Genomic DNA, 21,515 nt, shown 5'->3' with positions numbered 1-21,515 from the left:
AATTTACAGAGACAGAGAAGGTGGAGCAGCTTCACAATGACACATTCTGTTATACTGTGTAATCTCAGTGCTGATGAAGGTGCACTTTCCCCTTCTTGTTTTGATTATTGTTTCAAGTTTTTTCATCTGCACTATGGGCAGACCGTCCTGGTGATTTTTAAGGTAAAAGGTCAAACCCACCCTTCTTTGTTTCTTGTGTTACAAAATTAAATAATGTGACATGTTTGTTTCTTTGGATGGGCAAAAAAAGTAAGAAGGCCTTTTGGAAAGAATCATTCTCCAAAATGATCTCACATTTAAAAAAACAGTTCTCAGTATTAGTCTCATTACTGTGCTGAATCCAATGAATGCTAGAATGATTGTTACAACAAAACCTTATTCTAATGCAGGGGTTCTCTAACTTTTTTGGCTAGTGTACCCCCTTTCAGAATTTCTTTCAGCCAAGTACCCCTTTTTTGACCGGCCAAGAAATTTTTTCAGGAAATAATTTTGGAAAAGAACGTGAATAAATTGATGTCTGTGGTCTTCATACATTCATACATAATGAAAGCTATATTATAAATGAATATCCTCAAGTTGGAAATAGTGCCCTATTAAACGTTGCATAGAGAACATATGGTGTTAATTAATTTGTCTTTAATCAGTGAATGGATTTTCCTAGAAATCGTTATATTGGTTTGTTGTGGTGCAACTTTTTTTAAAGACATTTGTCACGTACCCCTTGCAGTACTCCCACGTACCCCTAGGGGTACACGTACCCCTATTTGAGAAACACTGTTCTAATGAATTAAAAGTAAACATTGTTGCACAACACCTCCTCCTTTGAATATTTGTAAAACAATTCATATAAATAATTTGTATTAATATACGTTTAATTTCTTCATTTAAATGAAAAAGAAAACCAGTAGAAAGTTTTTTTTTGGTTCTTTATGTTATCTACTGTCATGTGCCCTCAGTGAGCAGCTACCTGTGTTTTATTATCTGTTCTTGAGTTACATACTGTTAGTTATCATTCTTAAAGGCTTTATATGTGATTTTTCACACTTAAATGTAATAGAAATCAAGTATATCCTCTGAAAATAATTCTGTGAGTCATGACTGTCTACAATGGGTGTAACACCCGAGTCCCACTGTCTGTGATGTTTTCAGAGTTTTCAGAGTCCTATCTTCACTTTGTTTACATCACCCGGCCGGCCGGCTGACACCTCCCCTCATGTATAAAAGTTGTTTAATTGAGGGACTAGAGAAAAGAAGAATAACATACTGTAGTCACTGCTTAACTGTGTTTCTAGATCACGCTCATTTCAGGTAAATTTACATGCAGTGTGAAGATACGAGCATAATAAAGATCGCTAGCATTAGCATGCTAACACAACAATGCACCGCGAGTTGTTTTGGTTTCATGCTGGTGCTCAAGGGCGACATCTGCTGGATTAAAAAATCACATATAAAGCCTTTAATAACTATACTGCATTTAATGATCTCGTTTCTGCTTGATTAAATAACCTCCCTCATGAAAGAAGATCTACACACGTGTCGTTCTCCAGGGAGAACTCTCACCTATGTGTGGTGTGACGATGGTGAAGGGGCTCAGATAAGTCTTTCTCATGTTCTGTGCCAGTGTGTTGGCGTAGTCCTCGTAGTGGCGTAGCAGCGCCGCCGTGCCGCCCTCCGAGTGCTGGATCAGCTCCCAGTGCGGCCGCGTGTCTGGAGACAGGATGGAGCTGCCCACGCGCACCAGATTCTGTGAGAAAACAGAGAGAGGAGTTCATCATGACAGGAGGCTACAGTCAGAGTGAAACAAGGTGTGACTTCTCCCCTGCAGATAAAACATGAAAAACTGTTAAGTCTGCTTTTTGTGTTTCTGCAGCGATGTTTTGTTCTCATGTTGTTTTCTCTCCTGTGTTATGATAAATAAAGATCTACAGTACGTGCTTTCTCACCTCAGTGAAGTGGACGTCCTGTGTAGCTGTGAGATTGAAACCCTGCTGGTTGCTCTCGTGCTGCAGCAGACTCTGCATGAGCCGATACGCTACTTTCACATCGCTGCCAAAGTAACTCTCTGTGTACAAAGTGGCATTGGCCAACATGGCCGCCGTCTGCTGAACGTGTCCGGAGTCCAGGAGCGTCACGTTGCGGGAAAACTTTTCTGACTGGAGGAGGGAAGGAGGAAACACAAGCATTCAGTAACTTATGATCTGAACTTTGGATCAGATATAAGCCTCAGTGTTTGTCTCACATATGGATGATACTGTGGGAAAAGCAAGGTTTATTTTAAGACTGAGTGAGGGAGAAGTTACACACCAGTGCTTTAAGCTTGCTGAAGGTGACAGAGGTACAGTTGAAGAGATTGGGGGGAAGCCAGCCCTTGTGCTCATCACAGTGTCGTATCGCTGTGCCTGAGAGAGAGAGAGAGAGATTGCATTATCACATGAGAGGTGACTGGAAGTCTGCATTTGAGATATGGCTGGAGGCAAGTTTCACATATTGCCATTATTTTATGTAAATTTGATGAGCTGCCATCTTACCGAGTGTTCCCTTGGGACACGGGACTGCTGCAGGAAGACCAAACTTAGTCCTGGGCCACCAGATCCCGGCCTCAATGGCCTGAGGGCAGCTGTCATAGATAACTGACGGAGATGGAGTAGGAAGGATGAAGGAAAATTATCTAATATATATATATATGTGTTACAAAGAATAAGTGGTATAAAAGCATTATGATAACTAGACAGTGATTTGATGTCTTCTGACCTTCACAGCCGTTAGGAGAAACCTCAGCGAATGGGTTGTCACAGCGGTCACACTGGCGTCCGATGACGCCCGGTTTGCACTGACACTGTCCGCTCTCTCTTTCACACGCTCTGGAGAAAGATCCGACCGGGTAGCAGTCGCACAGCAGGCAGGTGTCGCTGCCTTCAGGACGGTAGTGGTTGTCCTAGAAACAGGAGAAAGGAAGAGGTGATTAACACCTTCATATTCATACCTCACCACCACACAGGATGACAATGCTTCTACAGAAACATCTGGTGAACTAGTCTGATGTACTCTGAAGTTAGTCTTCTTGAGGGTTGTTTCCTTTTAACCCCAACTTTATTTCAACATTCTAATTCAAACCATTTCAAAACAATGATCTTTAATCAGAACTGTGCATGTTTTATTGATCCTAAATGCACATTAATATAATCAATCAATTCCCATAAAATACAAGACATATATACATATATACATATATACATATATCATACATATAGTAGTGGAGCCTGCAGGAATACATTTTAAAGACCCATTCAAGTTCAAGTGCGTGAGGGACAACTTTAGGTCTCATGCGCACATACACCGTCAGTAACTGAGCGAGCAAAAGAGAGAGAGAGAGCCATCGCACTCACACTATACCTTAACAACACCAAAACTCTGGTAACCACAAAGAGAGTAACCATCTGCACCAGAAATGTTTTGATGTAATAACCGCTAATCATTTATCTATTTTTCATATTTCAACATTGAAAAGAGATTTAAATGTAGAATTAACACACCTTCAGAGTCATTATTTAAACTCTCATACCTCATCTGTTTACCACCTTGTATTGAAAAGGTCTTCATGAGTATTTATCAGGGTTTTTTGTTTTTTCTGTTTCTGCTAAATGTAAAAGTTCACACAAATACAGCCTAAAGAATAAGTAATAAATAATAAATAATAAAGTGCTGACGATGGTAACACCACTCCAAAATGATTTTTCAAAAATGTCTTTAAAGTCTTTGGAAAAACATTTTCTCTCGGTGCAGTATGAAGGCGTCATTTAGTTTACAACGTTGTACTTTTTTTTTTTTCTCAGTTCGAATCTGATTTTGCATTTTTTTTTTTCCTTTCTGTTCAGCTTTTCATGTACGGTCACACGGTCACACGCAGGGTTTTTGTTTTGAAGAGTAATAAATCAGAGCAGCAGGTCGGCACACTCACCTTGCAGCGACACTCTCCACTCGTCTTGTTGCAGTCCGAGTCAAAGCCCTTGTGTGTCTGACAGTTACAGGGGCCGCAGGTCTTGTGACCCCACCAGCCTCTGGGACAGGGCAGGTCGGTCCTGTACATAAACATTTCATTAATTTACCTGTAGAGTAACAAATCAAATAACACACAGTCTCGGGTTATTGTGAGAAACTCTACTTTTTCTCGCAGTAATGGCCGAAGTAGCTGCTTGGACAGTCACAGGTGTAACCTCGGGACGAGCTCAGCTTCCTGGTGCACTTTGCCTCATGCTCACAGGGGTTTAAAGAGCAAACATCAGAGCAGCTGGTGCCATAGTAACCTGTGAAGGAAAAAAGAGAATAAACTAGCTTTCAGGGTATATTACTCTTTTGAATATTGACCATTATTCAGTGAACTAAAGTTCTGCAAAATGTTAAAATCACACATTTCTAAAGGTTCTTGTGTGTGTGCTCGCAGACTGACTGACCAGCGAGGCAGGTGCAGGAGTGGCTCTCCCAGTCGTTGCGGCAGTAGCTGTTGGCCGGACAGGGGTTGGAGCTGCAGGGGTCGGGCACGCTGCAGCCTGGCTCCACGTTCACCTTCCTTGCGTGGGACAGACTCAGAGCCCCGCCCACACGCAGACCCTGCAGGCAAACACACAAACATGTTATTATCCATGACAACAAAGTCATACCATGATGCAAATCCCAGGAGATAAATTAAATATGATGGATGTTTATGTGATATGTTACAAAACAGTTGCAGTTGAACTTTTTTGAATATTTCGTGTTGTACAGTAGGGAGTTTAACTTATCTTGAGATACGTCAGAAAAATACTATTTGTATGTAATGTACATTTTTTTCATCAGTAGAAATTGACCATAAAATTGAATAAGCTGCTTTGAATACAGTAGCTACAGAAAGGACGAACCTGTATGCAACCACGGAATCCATGTTGCACTTTCCCATCAGGCGTTGCCAAACCGCCAACACTCACAGCCTTCAGCTTAGAGTCTCGCAGCTTCCCATCCACCGCCATGCTAGCCTGAAAAAAGGAGTATGACACAGACTTTGTGTTTCCTATACCAAGAGACTAAAAAGTCCCAAAGATTTACAGAAACTAGGATCCAACACTCACCAGGTAGAGTCCCTGATCTAAAGACAACACTGCTTTGTGGTGACTTGCCGCTCCCCCCAGACTGCTGATATCCAGCTGCAGGTGATGCCAGTCTCCATCGTTCACCAGCATCTCCTCCACACGGGACAGAGTGGAGTTTTCTCCTCTGTGCAGCCCCATCAGCACACTCCCGTCGCGCAGCTACACAGGCAGGGAGAGAGCGGAGGAGAGTGAGTAGACAGCAGGGGGAGATTGATTTCAAGCTCAATAACAGAGGGGGGAAAAGAGAGCACTGAGAATGAGCAACACATCACATGATGAGCAGACAGAGAGAGCTCTGATTGTTGTTTGTTTTTCACACTGTCGGAGGTCAAACCTTTAGATGCTGTAAATATCTCATCAGACAGTTATGTCACTTTAAAGAGGCGTTAGTCCAGACAAGCAGCTGAACACAAACGGGCTGAAAATGCCTCAGAAGTTACAATAAGTGGAAAAGTCATCCTCTGACATCAAATGACCAACAGGTGGAGCCTCAAACCTACAATGTTAGATAAGATTCAGGTGCGGACTGCTTGACTTTACACACATCAAAATAAACTCTTTTACTCTAAAAATTCAATTTTATTCCCATTTAAAGGACTCCCTTAAGGATAAATTGCTGTTCATTGCAACATTTCAGCAAAGCTAAAAAATGCAATAGTGATGAAACTCCCCCTTTAGCAGACAGAGATCCTGCTGTAGCCGTTAAGTGAGTTTGAGTGTATCCATGTGCAGAGAGAATAAATGAGACTTCACGTCGCTCTCACCTGCAGAGTGAGGTTGTGCTGCATGCCAGAGGAGATGTGCAGCAGCGTGGCGCTGGCCTGACGTGTGCGGAACATGAGCTCTATGTGCCATGGGACAGAGGACGCAGCCAGGTTGTTCCACTGCAGCAGGCTGTTACCCAGGAAACGCTGCGGGCTGGCCATCACTACAGCATAGAGACAACAAGAAGCAGATGAAGTGTAGAGAGGATGGAAGGAGTGGAGTGGTCAAGGTTAATGAAAGGAGAAAGTTTCAAAGTCATGTCTGTCACTTATCAAGTCCTTTATTTTTTTCTTATCACAGCTGAAGAACTCCTTTAGTTTATCAAACAGAAAGACAATTTACTTATCTGCATCCTTTGCCTGCAGCCAATTTATTTTAATTTAAATTGTTTTGGAATGAAGTGTTTTGTTTTGTTTTAATTAATGTTTTGTGAAAGAGGGGCAGATATTATAAGATTAGTCTTCTTTCTGCTCCTTTTCATTCAAAATTTGAGATTTTATGTTTATGTCTTAACTTTATTGTTTGTTTGAATGAAATAAAATTTACAAAAAACCCCCAAAAAAACAAAAAACAATTTACTGAACCAATCTACTGAAAACCAATGAGGATATTTGAAATCAGATGTTCTTGGAACAATCTTTACAATTCAACCCTCCTGCTCTAAAGTTCAGGTAGTTCAGGAGTCAAAGATAAAAACTTGATACTTGATATAAATTCCCAGAAGTCAAATATCTGTTGAGGTTTCTTTTTCATAGGCTGTGATTTTTGAGCTTCTCAGTGCAGAAAGATGCCCATGGAGATTTTTATGCCAGAAAGATGTTTTCACTTTGATCTGCAGGAAATTCTCCATCCTGATCCTCATCAGGGTTTACAGCATTAAGACTAGTGTGGAGGCCAAACTCAGTTCATAAACTTACTATCACACTGTGGTAATATGAAAACCTCAAACCTCCAGTGCACATATTTAAGTCACAAAAGACCTCTCAGTGAAGGAATGTTTAATGTCCAGCGGTTAAACATCTGAAACTAAATATTTTCATATTCATGGGTTCTTTTTCGTCAATCAGGCAGAAGAAATGTTTCTTCTATTTTTAACACGGGAATAAAAAGTTTTGCGAGAATAAATTGACTTTTTCAGACAATATTATTCAAAGCAGATTTTTAAAATATATCTGAAAAAGTGTCTGGAGGGGATCTTTAAAACCCCCAATGACTGAACACTTACAGTAGCAACTACATTTACATTTCAAATGTAGTTTTTACTGTGTAGTTCATGATTTAGAAGGAGGATGCACCCATGCAACGACTTTAGGGTCCAGGAGAATCTTTCTGGCTTGTTACGAAAACACAGTGACAGGAAAGGACACTCTTCATGGCGGTAAACAGGTACCCTCTCATTAAGCCGTCTCAGTACTGAGTGAAGAAAAAAGCACCCGATCGAAATGATCGATTAGTGACGGCAAATAAACCTGATGTGCTGTGACAGTCACTGCTGAGAGGAACCAGATGCAGAGAGAGAAACCACTGTGCAGTCTCAATGTCTGAAATCCACAAATAAAACACTTTAAAAATAAATAAATAAAACCATGAACTCTGTCTGACATATATGCAGCCTGAAAACACCTTTAGTATTTAAGGGGGTATTTTTCACATAAACTCACCATCAGAGGTCTGCAACAAAGCAAGGCGGATAAAAAAACAAATTTTCTACAAATGCCCTAAATATTGAATAAAGTATCACATAAAACTAAAGAAGACAGTTCTCACATCTAAAAAGGAGGAATTCCTGAATTTATTTTTGTTTTTTCTGGTTGAAAAATGACTCAAAACACAATTTGATAAACAAACAAGTAGATTTTTGTTAGTGCAAGTTTTAAATCTCATACTGTTCATACATAAGCAACTGTATATCTGCTCAAGATGGTTGTTCATTATTACATATTCAAGTTATCAGAGCTGATTAAATCCCTCTCAGAGATCAGTAACACATCAGCCTTATGGCCCACTTCCTATACAGCTCTTGCACTTTAATGAACACATCTGTCCTCCTTTGAATATCAATCTCTACTGCGCTGCAGGAAAACAAATCCAATCCTCGCTTTATTTTATCTGCTCTACATAAAGACATTTGAAAGACAAAAAAAATGTACAACATATTCTTCTTTAAGCAACAAAAAAAAAAGTGTGTGTTTTGTTTTGCTAGTCTTTGACATGGACCGTTTCTCCTCCTCCTTCTCTTCTCTAATCTCAAATTGCTGCACACCATAAATCAGCACAGCTAACAGCTGCAGCGGATCAGGTGCAACAAAAACAGACACTGGAGAACACAGGGACAGAAACATAAGAAGTTTACTGTATGTGTTCAAATGTCAAATGTTTTTTTTTTTTAAGATTTATTTTTTGGGCTTTTCGTGCCTTTAATGCAGAGAGAGGACAGTGGATAGAGTCGGAAACCAGGGAGAGAGAGTGGGGAATGACATGCGGAAGGGGGCCACGGGTGGAAGCGAACCCGGGCCTACCGCTTGAGATGAGAGTCTCAATACATGGGATGCGCGCCCTAACCATTGCGCCACCAGCGCGCCCCAAAAAGCAATTACTCTTGAACATTTGAAAATCACAGGAAGCAGCTTTTCTCTCACAGCTGACCGTGATTTTGTCATGAATCAGCCATCAGCAGTGTGGTGGAATTTCTTTACCTATGTATTAAGATTTAAATGTACAAACATCATTATGTTTATTCACTGTTCTCTGATGTCAGATAGAGTTCAGCTGTGACTGGAAACCAAGGACAGCTTAGTGTGTCGAGGGTCTTCCCCTTTATATCTGCATGTTTGGTAGACTTGGTGTCTGTTCTAAATTGACGTCACAGATTAGTTTAGGTCAGTGTGACTCTGACGTCAATAATGTCTTTTCTATATATGCAAAGCCTGTCGAAGAGTTTGGGAGAATTGGCATAGCAGGGATACAGCATCAGACGTGTGCTTGCTACTCCATCTCTGCTCCAGAGTATTCTTGTATGTATGAACTTTTCATTTATCAACTGAGTCTTATTGTGTGAAGTCAAGTTCTTAGTAATTTCCTCAACAAGCACTATTGCAGACAATAAAAATGCTTTTTATGGCTTTGAATTACTGATTACAAGTCAGATATTCACTAAACATGACACACTGTTGATATTTGACATGTTACTCTTGAATGCAAAACGCAGTAGTGGTGTGGGGTCTTTACTGAGTTCACTCTCGGGTCACACACATATCGAGGATAGTCAAACTGCAGACAAATGTGAGTCAGGTGTCCTCTTATGTGTAATCCCCGTCTTTTACTTGAAACACTCACCTCTTTCACAGGTTCTCCCTCCAAATCCAAGCGGGCAGTCACAGCTGAAGGAGCCCCACAGGTTCACACAGGTGCCTCCATTCATACACGGGTTATTGTTGCAGAAATGTCTTTTGGCAGAGCATCCTAGGAGGGCGGGAAAATAAGAGGTTGATCTATCCGTTTGATCTGCTCTACCGCATTATTTCAGAGTCAGAAGGTAATTCAGTATTCATAGAGCTACAATGATCATTTCCACTGACGAGACTTCTTCTATTTTGCTTTCTTGTGTAACAATAAAAAAACAGTTTGACTCCCACAGGTTTAATGAATGAAGTGAAGAATGAACCGAAGGTCAAATGGCGGTGTGTGTACCTGGTAGAGTGCCGTTGTTAGCGATAAAGCTGGCCATGTCTACGTGATGGCTGTCGATCCGCAGGTTCTTCATGCAGCCCACAAACTGCTGGTTGAGAACAGGAAAGTCCTCTGGGAGTTTGGGGACGCCTCCGAGGAGCAGCGGGCCTGTCAGGTCCAGTGATCTGAAAAACAAGAAGCCATGAACATTTGTGTAGCTGCAGCTTTGCTCTGCCTTTACATCATAAACACTAATGGAGGGGGTGGAGGGTGGAACATTAAATATTAATCTCTGAGAGACTTAGGCAGTTGTATTTTTTGTGTTTATATCCCTGGAGATGAAAAAAAAAAAAACCAGCTTTGCCAACACCCTGGAGATGTGGATCTTCATTTCTTTACTCTTTCTCTTAACGAGCCAACTACAAAGAAAATAATCAATTCAATCAATGGAGTAAATAGAGGAGTAATGAGGGGAGATGTAAGGAAAGGACTCAAGGTTTTCTTTTTTTTTTTTAAAGATTTATTTTGGGCTTTTCGTGCCTTTAATGCAGAGAGAGGACAGTGGATAGAGTCAGAAACCAGGGAGAGAGAGTGGAGAATGACATGCGGAAAGGGGCCACGGGTGGAAGCGAATCCGGGCCTACCGCTCGAGACAAGAGTCTCAATACATGATACAATGCAGCAAAAAATAGATGTATCTTCTATATTTGAATTAAAGAACTCAAAATTCTGATGATCTATTTCATTTGAACTTACTTCTTTGATCCTGATTGGCTGCCCTGAGCAGAGCAGGTGTAGTTTCCGATCATGTGACCAAACCTGAGGGCCACGGAGGTGTCGCAGTTATCCACCGTCACTACCACCACTTTCTGGTCAGAGGGGCCCTGCGGCAGGCCGGCCTGGTTCAGGATCGGCTGTGGAGTGAGAGTTCAAACTCATGAATATGAAGATCATTTAATAAAGAGCTTTCTAACATTTGGTTGAACTTTTTTTTTTGCTTCTAAGTGAGGATCTACGGATTGAATGTTTGTTTCCTGTTCTGTTCTTTCAGCAGTGTGCAGAAGGATTTGAGTTAATGCATTTGAATAAGGAAAAGCAGAACCAGCAAAATAAGCTTATTAAAAATATAAAGATAAGAGAACATGTATAACATGTCTTATCTTTTCATATTCATTTGAGATTTGTTTTTTGAGAATGAAGGATCATGGAGCAGTACTGCCTGCTGCTATTTTTAAGATAACAATGTATTTTGGTTTCACACACTCTATTAATAGAACTCAGAAACAGGTTTGTTATTCAAATAACTCCTTCATCTGCATCATTTATTGAAGGATTAGTGCATAAAGGAGCACAGAAACTCCTGGTAGTCTCAGGCAGTGCTAAGCTGAGCGTAGCTTTATGAGCTGGATGAAAAGTCTGAAATGTGGAAACAACAAAAAACATAAATGTTCTTTTGCATCGCACACAGTTCAGCTCCCGTTCATCCTTAGATCATCTGGTTGACTATTTCAATAATTCATATCATAACAGCTGTACCTAAAGGCAGCGGCTGGCTAGCACACACACACGCATGCGCACACACACACACACACACACACACACACACACACACACACACACACACACACACACACACACACACACACACACACACACACACACACACACACACACACACACACACACACACACACACACACACACACACACACAGAAAAAGAGCTTGCTCTCGGCAGGACATCACCCCTGTTAACAAAGAACCTTCTTCATTGTCGGAGAAATCAATGGGGGGAGCAACAAAAGGAGGAGGGGTCTGCGGGGGGGAGAATGATGATCCTGTCAATAAAAGGTCACGACCTCTTTACAAACCTACTGCAGCCTCTAAGGTCACGCAGAGCTCATGTTAACCTTAAGTGTGGGTTCAAGCTGATGTCGCGGGCTGAGAGTGGAGCAGCGACCACCCTCACACACAGCCAACCTGCAGGTGATGACGGGCTGCTGAGCTGTCAGCTGCTCAGACTGGATTTAGCAGGAATTAGCTCATCTCATGAGCAGAGATCAGATAACAACAGGCTTGAAAACAGCAGCAACAGAAACCTTTATTGCCTCCATTTTTAGTCTTCCGTGGGGTTTAACTATCTGGCCCCTGATTGCACAACACACTGGAATGATCATTTCTTGATTGCTCTGTTGTTAAGAAACTTTGTCTCTGCTGTCTGATCCCTTTCTTTATACGCTTGGAAAACACCACCCAGCTGTAGATTTCACTGGCTGGTGCAACATATTTAGCAGCTCTATCATAGGAAATCCATAGAGACAAAAAAACAGACTTCAGCATGGAATACATAAATGGCAGATATAATTTTAGCCTCAAGGCAGCGCCACAATTTAATTTCTCTCACATGACTCTTTTCCTTGAGTAGATTAGATTCAATCTCTGTGAGCCTTTAATAATACGACTCTGTAACTGAGAGGCTGCAGTGAGTTAAATTCCTGAGCTCGCTCTGTGTCTTGTGATCACTGTGTGTGCTAAGTGTTAGTGATATGAATGAGATGAGAGAAGAAACTTTAAACTAATTAGAATAGATAAGTAATCAGTATTTTTGGGGAGCAGACAGGGTCCGAAATTAACTTTTTTACTCACCGGACTAACCCTAACCCTAACCCTAACCCAAGGTGGCAGGTGGATGAAAAAATTCACCGGACAAACATATTTTTTTACCGGCCAAAATAACAAATTTTGTTTTTGTGTCCTGTACACATCTGTTGCACTACATTTAATTGAGAAGGCATTATGTTTTGTTTAATCAATAATACATTTAAGTCACAGACTTGATCGATTCGATGTCATCTGATCAGGAAATTGAGAAATTTAAAAAAATATATATTTGCTGGCCTTTATTTTTCTCTTAATGTATTATTTGTAGGCAGTAGTTCCAACCCCCCCCCCCCCACCCCCAAACATTACAGACTAAAAACAAAAATCCATCAGAGAAAAAAAAATATTAATCAAGTTTTCTCTTGATTTAGCTTTGTCAATATTAGACACTTAATATAATCAGCCTGTTCGTTATTGGACGTGTGTTTATCTCTGACTGCTCCTGCTGCACGTGATGGAAGAGAAAAGTGGAACGTGCATTTAGCATCTGTTAGGATATCTAAAGTGTATGTAACGCAGTGCTGTTTCACAAAGTCTGTGTGGAGATGTTCACAGACTTATTACAATGCTATCGCTAAGTTAACTGCAGACACGGAGAGAGTAAACGGAGAAAAGTCGACCGCAGTGTTCTCGTGCTTCAGCACTAGAAGTAAACAGGTGCGCGTGGGTGGCTGGCGCTCCAGTGTGTGTGTGCGTGCGTGCTTTTGCGCTGCAGTGTATGTTGGTGTGTCTCAGCGTGCCCCGCGATGCTCACAGACAGTCATGACAACAGAGAGACGAGCAGGGAAAATTAGCTGCAGGTAGGCTACATCAAACGCAATGAATACTTATAGCATAGTTTCTATGACTTTTTGATAAAACATTCACCCGCACTGTGGCGGATAGCCCTCTGAAAAGTACTCGCAAAAGGAAAATCTACCCGCATTTGGCGCTTGGCGGGTGTTAATTTCGGACCCTGGGAGCAGACATGTCAGTTTACTGCACTGGGCATTGTTTTGTGATGTAGGACAGAAGGGGTTAATAAACTTTATCTTTTATCAGAAGGGAAACTTGCCCATGACTTTCTGTAACATAAAAGCAGCACAGTGTGATCTATTGAAAAAAAATCACAGTGCATGTGATCCCCTAAAAAACCCCATCAAAGAATCAGATAAAGAAGTTTGTAGTGAGTGGCTACAGCCATACTGCTCTGTTAGGATGTATGCACAGCTGTTCTTTAAGCTAAACACTAGTTAAGAATGCTAACATGTTCACAATGACAATGCTAACATCATGCAGGTTTACCATGCTAACAGTTTTTGTGCAGCATGTTAGCATGCTAACATTTGCTAATTACCACTTTGCAATGTATTGCTGAGACTGATGGCAGTGACAACAGCGTAGCCCGTATTCAAATCTAAACCAAAAAATAGACCAGGAAGTGTTGACCATTGCTTATGCTACATTGAAAAGTAGGAGATCAACATAACAATCATTAATTATTTATGTGGGGGACAAGATAAATGTCTGTACAATGTTTAATGGCAATCAAACGAATAGCTGGTTTTGAGGTGAGCTTAAGTCAGTGTGTATAAAGTCTATGGGATTTACAAGTGAATGTCTGTACTACATTTTATGCCAACCAATCAGAAAATAATTGAGTAAATTTCAGAAAATAAGTCATAATTTTGAATGATGAAAAATCAGCAAATCTTCCAAAAATTGGATATATCACCCTGGTTCCATGTATGTTTTGGACATAACGTTTCTTACAAAGCCTTATTTATTAAAACATATATAATAAGTGCGCTATTGATGTTTGGCTCAGCAGGAATTGTGTATTAAAATGCAGAATGCACTTGCAACAGAACATTTCTTCTCATCCTAGTGACCAGATTGAGTAATTACAGGATGTGGAAATGCTCATGGTTTCAAAGTTATCATTTCGGTGGCCGTGGCAACTATGCAAGCTTCCTCCTCGGCAGTTCAGGTGACTGATGTTACTTTGAGGCCCAGCGGGCCCTGTTGTCCAGCACTTTTCCCACAAGAAGTCCTGTCATTTATTTTTTTTGACTGTGAAACTCTGTTGAGCACTGAAATGTTAAGTAGAGAGGAACAAACACTAAAAAGGTTTTTTACTTCTCAGCTGATGCTCCTTGAGGCCAACCTGTTACAAATTTGTTGATGATGAAACAAGCAAACATGTGGTGTGAATTGCCAAAGGTGAAATCATCTGACATGCTGTTTTCCACGGTTTGTGAAAGCGCTGAAACAGGCAGCGCTCCAGATTGGACGCTCCCTTCACTGACCTCTGCTGTCATCAGTCACGCCTGTTGACTCTCCAATAATGACCGTCTGTCAGGATGTCTTTCTGACAAACAAAACCCTGTCCTGTCAGCGCTGACTGGAACACACATATTTGCTCAGGACCACATTAAACACTGCTCTCACTCACCGCTACAGGGGATTATGGGAATATGAGTTCTCTGTCACAGAGGGCGACAGGGGTTTTCTCAGGAGGAGCATGGCGGCAAAAAACACAAATATGGGATTTAAGATTGAGTGAAAAAACCATAGCAACAAGAGGGGTCGGCCTGAAGCGCAGCATCCCCGTTCAAAGCCGGAGTCAATACGTCTCTCAGCTTTTCTTTACCCTTTTTTCGCTCCTCTCCTGCCTCGCTTTTCTGTCATGCGGGAGAACAGTGAAAGAGGGGCACCTTCCCCGGGGCCGCATCATTCACTGCCCATGGTCCCAAAGGAAGCAGAGCCCTGCACAAAGGCAGCGGTCATTGCCATTCTCCACAGTCCCCCACCATCCTGAAAGCCACATTTCAATCTAAAATGTTCCCCCCTCCTCCCTGGCTCACCCTACCCCACACCCTGTGGACAGGGACGGGTCAGAGTAGGCCACCATAGGATGTCTCCAGTAGGAAGAGCCATGTTTCTACTTCAGGATGTGGAGGATGAGAGGAGGATTAGTTCAGCTGTGAGGAGAAACCCTGGATATCTCTGGGATGTTTAATGCTTAACATACGGAATATATTCAATATAATGAGGGATAAGTACACTGGTTCCACTTCATACCAAATTCATATATCATGTTTAATAGATATAATGAATTTCATTTTGGCCAACATGAAGAAATTATCAAGTTTCTCTGAACTCATGTGGCAAGTTAATCTTTAATGGATCATTAATTAATTAAATCTACTTCACAAATGATTGTACATGCCACCAAATAAGAAAATAAAAACAAAAGTAAAGTAGAGGGTGTTTCAGGCCTATGCATGAAAGGGCACCATATGATTGTTAATAGAAATATGAAGAAGCGTCCATCACATATCTACATGTCTCACACAAAAAATCGGATCTACAGCTCGTGCTGTTAATGTAAATCTCATGTGAGCCGGGTCATGTCATTTCCAAATACTCACTGCACTTACATAATAAAACGTCAAGTCAGTTAAACTATAAACACTCAGGAAGTTGTTTGATCTTTGGTTTTTAACCAAAGTGATTAATGGGACTTTAATGTCTTTCTGGCAAAGAGGCGACCACTTTTCATCCAACAGTCGACGAGTTTCTCTGCCTAAAATCTGATACAGCCATGTTATCATAGACTCTCAATAGAAAATGTGAGCAGCGGGGGTGTTGCCTGGCAACATCTTTATGATGCAAAGTGACTTCCTGAATAGCCTAAAATGTGACATCCTGTGTGTTGGTCATGGGTGGGAAAATACTGAGAGAGCAGAGACAACAGATCCATACGTCTCTACACTGATTGAGCTGTTATGTTCTTTTAGAGAAATGTATTAGCCAAAACATGTTTAGTCCAGTCTGGAGAAACAGAACATGTTCACTCTCCTCCTCCTCCTCCTCCTCTCTAGTCTGAGTCTCTGTCAGCGTCTCGTTGACATGTTGGCTCTCCTCCCAGTCATTGGCCTGTCAGCAGTGATTCTGTGTTCTGACTACAACAAACTTACACAGCTCAGAGTTTTCAGTCTACATACTATCCTTCAACCTCTACATTTATAAAGTTATGGAGCCAAAGAGAAAACAAGTCAGCTGCAACTGATCACTTATCAGCGTTTACTTCAATAAGAACTACACTGTCAGTCGTCTGCAGGGGATCAAACCAACGACCTGATTTCTCTCTGAATATCTTCAGACACCATGTCGGGTATTGTGCTGTCAAACCTGACGAGAGGCGCAGCAGCAGACAGTTTCACCAGAAGTATGTCAGCTATTGTAGAGTAATTAAAAGAACACGATCATTATGTAGAGAAGATTCAGCACGCTGAACCTTTTTCAAATAAATGAAATCACATCCATTTCTCTACTCAAAAGATACAGCTATTGGCTCAGTGGTTAGAGTGTGCACCCCATGTATGGAGGCTATAGTCCAAGCGGGCGGCTCGGGTTCGAATCCAGCCTGTGGCTCCTTTCCTGCATGTTATTCCCTCTCTCTCTCTCCCTGATTTCTGACTCTATCCACTGTCCTATCTCTCCATTAAAGGCACAATAAGCACAAAAATAAATATTTAAAAGATACAGCTATTAACAGCAGCTAGTTAGCTTAGCATAGCATACGAAGCAGAAATATGTGTTACCCTGGATCAGTCACACCAGCAGCCATCACCAAATGACTCACTTTAAAACCCAATCTCAAATCGTTATATTCCTCAACACTTACTTAACAAATGATTGAATGTGTAAATCAATCAGTTTTATTGTTGCTCGTAGGTGGATTACATCTTTAGACTAAGCTAAGCTAGCTGGTAAGCTAACGTCATCCATAAATTGAGCTGTGTAGATCTTATTTAACTATTTGCAAATGTATGGATGTATTTTACCTCAATGTCAAAATATTTCTTAAAATAACATTTTCAGAGTCCTGACAGACAGATGTTTCTGAAAACACTCTTTTTGGTTTGCAAGCTCCACGCTGAGACATTAGCCAAGACATTTTCACGTGTTGGTCGTCGTCATTTCTAAGGAAAGTAACAAGTAGATCTTTTGTATATTCATAATCACTCATACCTTGTTGTAGTAGTGGACCTCCACGGCATGCCACTGTCCATCACTGACCCCCCCGAGGATGTACGGGGAAACTGTAGTTTTTGTTTCACCTGGAAAGAGTCAAAGAGGTCAAAAAAACCTGCAACACACTTGTGAGAAAAATAAAATGTACTGAAAAAACCCCCCAGTTATTTGAAAAAAGGAAAAAACACTTTTTTTCAATAAATCACAACAATATGAATTAACCAATAACCAGTGTACCTGCAGAAAAGGTGAGCTGTATCTGCTCATTGATGATCTCCATGGCGATGAAGTCATGTTTCTCATTGAAGCGCCCGTTGTAGAGCAACAAACCGTTTGGCTCCTTTGTAGCAAACCTGTGTAAAAAAAACACAATATTCATCCATGTATTCAACAAAAAAAATCAAATATAATGCTAGAGATTTGATGTATACATAATGTGCGTGTTTACTTTAAACAAATAATTTATTAACAGTTAATTCATGTAGTTAAAACCTAATATTAATCCACAAATGAAACGGTCAGCCACACGGCTGCACAGGATCACATATTACTAAATTATGATGAACCAGGGCACTCTTATTTATTTTAACCAAATCAAACATACACTGGTTTTGAAAATCCTCACATCTAAAGTTGAATTGAAGTGTCACTTTCTCGTGATTATTTTTACAGTTTATATTTAAGCTGTTTTTTATATATATGCCCTCACTAGAAACAATTCAAGAGCATTTTGTGTTAAACGTACTGGAGCATTAACAAGGTTATTTAATATTCAGGTATAACCCTGGTCTTTATACATAAAGATACTGGCATGGCAGATGCGTACAAAAAACATGTGCTTTCAGCCATGCTGGTATAAGCCCCATTAACAGAGAAAACACATAAAAAGAAAAGAAAGAGGGCAGTGGTCCTTCGGTTTGACCCATTTAAAATGATCCAGAGCACATTCACCTTGTTTCCTTTTCACACTCCCCCACACAAAAATACGGAACGATGTGTTTTTCATACAGTTCCTAAAGTGAGCTCAGGATTTAACAATGCTGATGATTAACAAAGACCAGTGAGCAGATAAGGTTAATATTGAACACAAGGCCGAGTCAGAGGCAGTAGAGTAAAGGAATAGAGAATCTACACATGAATAGATATCAGTCACATTAAACAAGGGCTGGAAAACTAGGACAATGTCAAAGCAGCAGGGTGGGGGGAAACATTAAGAAAGGAGGAAGCACACAGGAAGACAGCTTCAATATATATTTCTCACCAAGGAGGGAAAAAAAACGACAGCTGCAAATTCTGTAACCACAGCCTTAGTTTCAGATTTCTGTTTGCATCTTGATGGTGAAACCAGATCGCCCAGGTACAACGTGTAGCATGATCCACGCATATATCAATGCATATTTCAATAAATCTGCTCACATGGTTCAGACTCTGGGACCAGACTGCCTCACTCTGCATCTAGTATCAAAGTATGTGGTTTTAAAAAAATATCACACTTCACCTGTCAGCTGTGGACCGTGCTCGTAAATCTGTATCTGTGGAAATGGGTCGCTGTGAAAGTGTGTTACAACGAGAAAAAAAAAGGACAAGATTCTGATTTTATTCATTATCCATCCCACTGGGGACCCGACTATAAGACTCGGTACACATCTGCCAACTGAGGAGCCAACTGAGGAGCATATTAGAGTTACTAGCAGCTGTATTTTCCAGTCATTAAATCCACCATCGTGCTGCTAGATTTTCCTAGAAAGCAAAACTGAATTACTATTTTAAAAAGATGGCTCTGAAACACAGTAAACCACCCAGTTGGTAAAGTCTCCTTCTTTGATATAGAGCCTAAAATAATGGGGTTTACTTTTTTTTGTAGAAAAAAAAGGATGTCACTCATACAGCCAAAAATCTCAACGTGCTAACAGACAACATGAGCAGTTAGCCCAACCCCCTCCCCCCAGTCCTAATGGTTTGAGGGTCTTCTGTAAATGATGCTGTTTGTGCAGTATTCTTCAGCTGGAAAGAAGCCAGAGGGTACGGCACCGCTGACCTGCTTACTGAAAAAAACAACACATTAATCACGACCTCAGAGGAAAGAGGATGCCGATGCTCCTGCTGATAGTACGAGCAGAGACAGATCACAGACAAATGAGGGGCTTCTATATATGCTGTAAAAAATACACAACGCCGACCCGAATATCAATCCAGAGACTCTGAGTCTATTACTCCTCAGTCTCTGATGGATCGATTTAAAAGGCCTCTTCACATCAGCCCCCTGAGCCCTTCTGAACTATGAGAGTAATCAGCCAGAGCTAAATACTGACTCAACGGGCATTCACATTAGGCACCCATCAGTAAAAATAACAACCAGTCTGCCCTTATGTATAGGGAACCATGTCACGCAATGCTAACATGCTGCAAATCATACGATGTGTACAGCAGGGAGGAAAAATAAAAGAACCACTATTGATTTCACAGCCTGTAAGAGCGGAATATAGATTCAGAAATCTGTGCTACAATATGTACTTAGATGAAATATATATCTGCAGATGGAGGAGCATCATATTTTCATGTTAAAACGTTTAAGTTTATTTTTAAGCTCCAGGGATGGCAGTGGAGGACGGATGATTCACCACTTTTCTTACAGACTGAAATATCTCAGGTTAAAGATGGAACAGACAAAGTGAACTTCATAAGATAAACCCAGATGACGTATCAATAAAAGTACCATGAAATAATCTTTGTTTCAGTTAAAGGTCTCAACACATGATACATGGGTTACCATGATATTTGGTACAATAAATCAAAGCTGTCAAATAGTAAATTATAATTGATTTGATTATTCTTAAGAAAACATTGAAATTGAAATTTTTGTTTTTCAGTAGAACCTCTCAACAGAGTATATGTAGATTTTCATGGTGTTTGGTAAAATAAAACCTGGTTACCAGAGCAGAAACTCCAGTTATTATGGGGGTCCCCTCACTTTTCTCCACCATATATATTAACACACATGTGGATTATCTTTAAAGCCTTTTCTTTTCTTCAACCTCAGGCACAGACAATTCAAATTGCCACAATGGAGAAAGTTAAAATCACAAACTACTTTTTTCTGAATCTCGGCCTAAATTGCAGCGGTCAATAAAAGAACGAGACCTAAAATTAGCCGTCACACACTGAGTGAACAAGATCCACATCCTGAGTCGTTCATCATAACAGAAGCTCGTTCTGGGAAAACCTGATCGCTGCAGGCTCAGGTAACAGAGACACTTGTTGACCTCACCTGCCTGGAGCTCTCAGTACCGGCACCTTTTACACAGCAGCTACTTCACAGCTTCTGTGACCTGCCAGTGAAATGTAGACCACTTTCAAAACTGGTTTGAGCAGTTCTGCATCAAAAAACAATGTCATCTGAGCCTGGCTTAAAGAAGGGCCGTGTCCATGAAGCTCCCAAGGGGGATTTTTTTTTTCACCGGCAGCCATTGAGAGTATAAACGTCTGCCAAGCCCGTCTCAGGTGACAAGAATCACAATAAGTGAAGCAAAAAGGCCGTACATATTCCCTGTGATAGCAGCCGAGAGCTGATACTTTTTGTCACTTGTTGTGACATATATCAAACAGAACGGACTGCTTTTATCGTCGATTACATTTCATCAGATCGGGAGTCCTGCTGTCTTTGCATGTGTTCAGTGTTTACAGCTCATCTGCTTGTTTTCACACAATATGTGCTTTAGCTTCAAATTCCAAAACCTTCAACAACTGAGTCATAACATCTGATCCTGACACAAGTTGGAAGGTTGAAAGAAAAATAGAAAACACTAAATTGTAGAAATATACCTTCAAAATAATGTCAAGAAACAGGACTATGTTAAGAGGCACTGCCTAAAGGGAAAATAAAAGCAAAAATAAGACCTTTGCAAAAAGGAAAACTGTCTGCTTTTAAAACCAATGTAATAAAATTTAGATGAGGCGTTTTCAGGTTGCCTTTTCTTTTTGTGGGAAAGAAAGGAACCCTGGGCTTTAATCTTTCCCTTTTTTTATTACAGAATACTAATTATGGCAAAAAATAGCACCTCCATCTCTGAAAGGGAGTGCTAGTGTTAGCAATGACAGCTCTGTTAGCATCTCTCATGTCAGAGAAAGTTCAACCTGAAAATAGTCGGAAGTGAGACATAAACATATGACGATGCTAAGCACGAACTTGAAACATAAATGGGGGAAGTTAAATATTAAGTAATGACTAGAACTTCCTAAACACGATAACAACTTTCATCCAAACACAGCGTCTCTCT

General features: G+C 40.7%; 1 protein-coding gene across 4 annotated transcripts in view; it reads right to left on the bottom strand.

The window, feature by feature from the left end:
- The window catches only part of celsr2 (cadherin, EGF LAG seven-pass G-type receptor 2), a 64,528-nt gene that overhangs the window by 10,710 nt on the left and 32,303 nt on the right, over positions 1 to 21,515 (bottom strand). For all 4 annotated transcript variants that reach the window (XM_065954502.1, XM_065954504.1, XM_020642126.2 and 1 more), the window contains exons 4-19: positions 17,476 to 17,591; positions 17,236 to 17,324; positions 10,314 to 10,471; positions 9,579 to 9,742; positions 9,225 to 9,350; positions 5,888 to 6,051; positions 5,103 to 5,282; positions 4,896 to 5,009; positions 4,452 to 4,608; positions 4,163 to 4,304; positions 3,959 to 4,079; positions 2,752 to 2,935; positions 2,529 to 2,630; positions 2,305 to 2,399; positions 1,944 to 2,153; positions 1,561 to 1,744 (exon numbers count right to left, since the gene is read on the bottom strand). In XM_065954502.1, the coding sequence (XP_065810574.1) occupies positions 1,561 to 1,744; positions 1,944 to 2,153; positions 2,305 to 2,399; positions 2,529 to 2,630; positions 2,752 to 2,935; positions 3,959 to 4,079; positions 4,163 to 4,304; positions 4,452 to 4,608; positions 4,896 to 5,009; positions 5,103 to 5,282; positions 5,888 to 6,051; positions 9,225 to 9,350; positions 9,579 to 9,742; positions 10,314 to 10,471; positions 17,236 to 17,324; positions 17,476 to 17,591 (2,306 nt within the window). The remainder of the gene's footprint in view (positions 1 to 1,560; positions 1,745 to 1,943; positions 2,154 to 2,304; positions 2,400 to 2,528; positions 2,631 to 2,751; positions 2,936 to 3,958; positions 4,080 to 4,162; positions 4,305 to 4,451; positions 4,609 to 4,895; positions 5,010 to 5,102; positions 5,283 to 5,887; positions 6,052 to 9,224; positions 9,351 to 9,578; positions 9,743 to 10,313; positions 10,472 to 17,235; positions 17,325 to 17,475; positions 17,592 to 21,515) is intronic.

The sequence above is a fragment of the Labrus bergylta genome, chromosome 5 (genome assembly GCF_963930695.1).
Source record: "Labrus bergylta chromosome 5, fLabBer1.1, whole genome shotgun sequence".
NCBI lineage: Eukaryota > Metazoa > Chordata > Actinopteri > Labriformes > Labridae > Labrus > Labrus bergylta.
The sequence above is the reverse complement of the archived record's forward strand: the minus strand, read 5'-3'. Positions and strand labels throughout refer to the sequence as shown.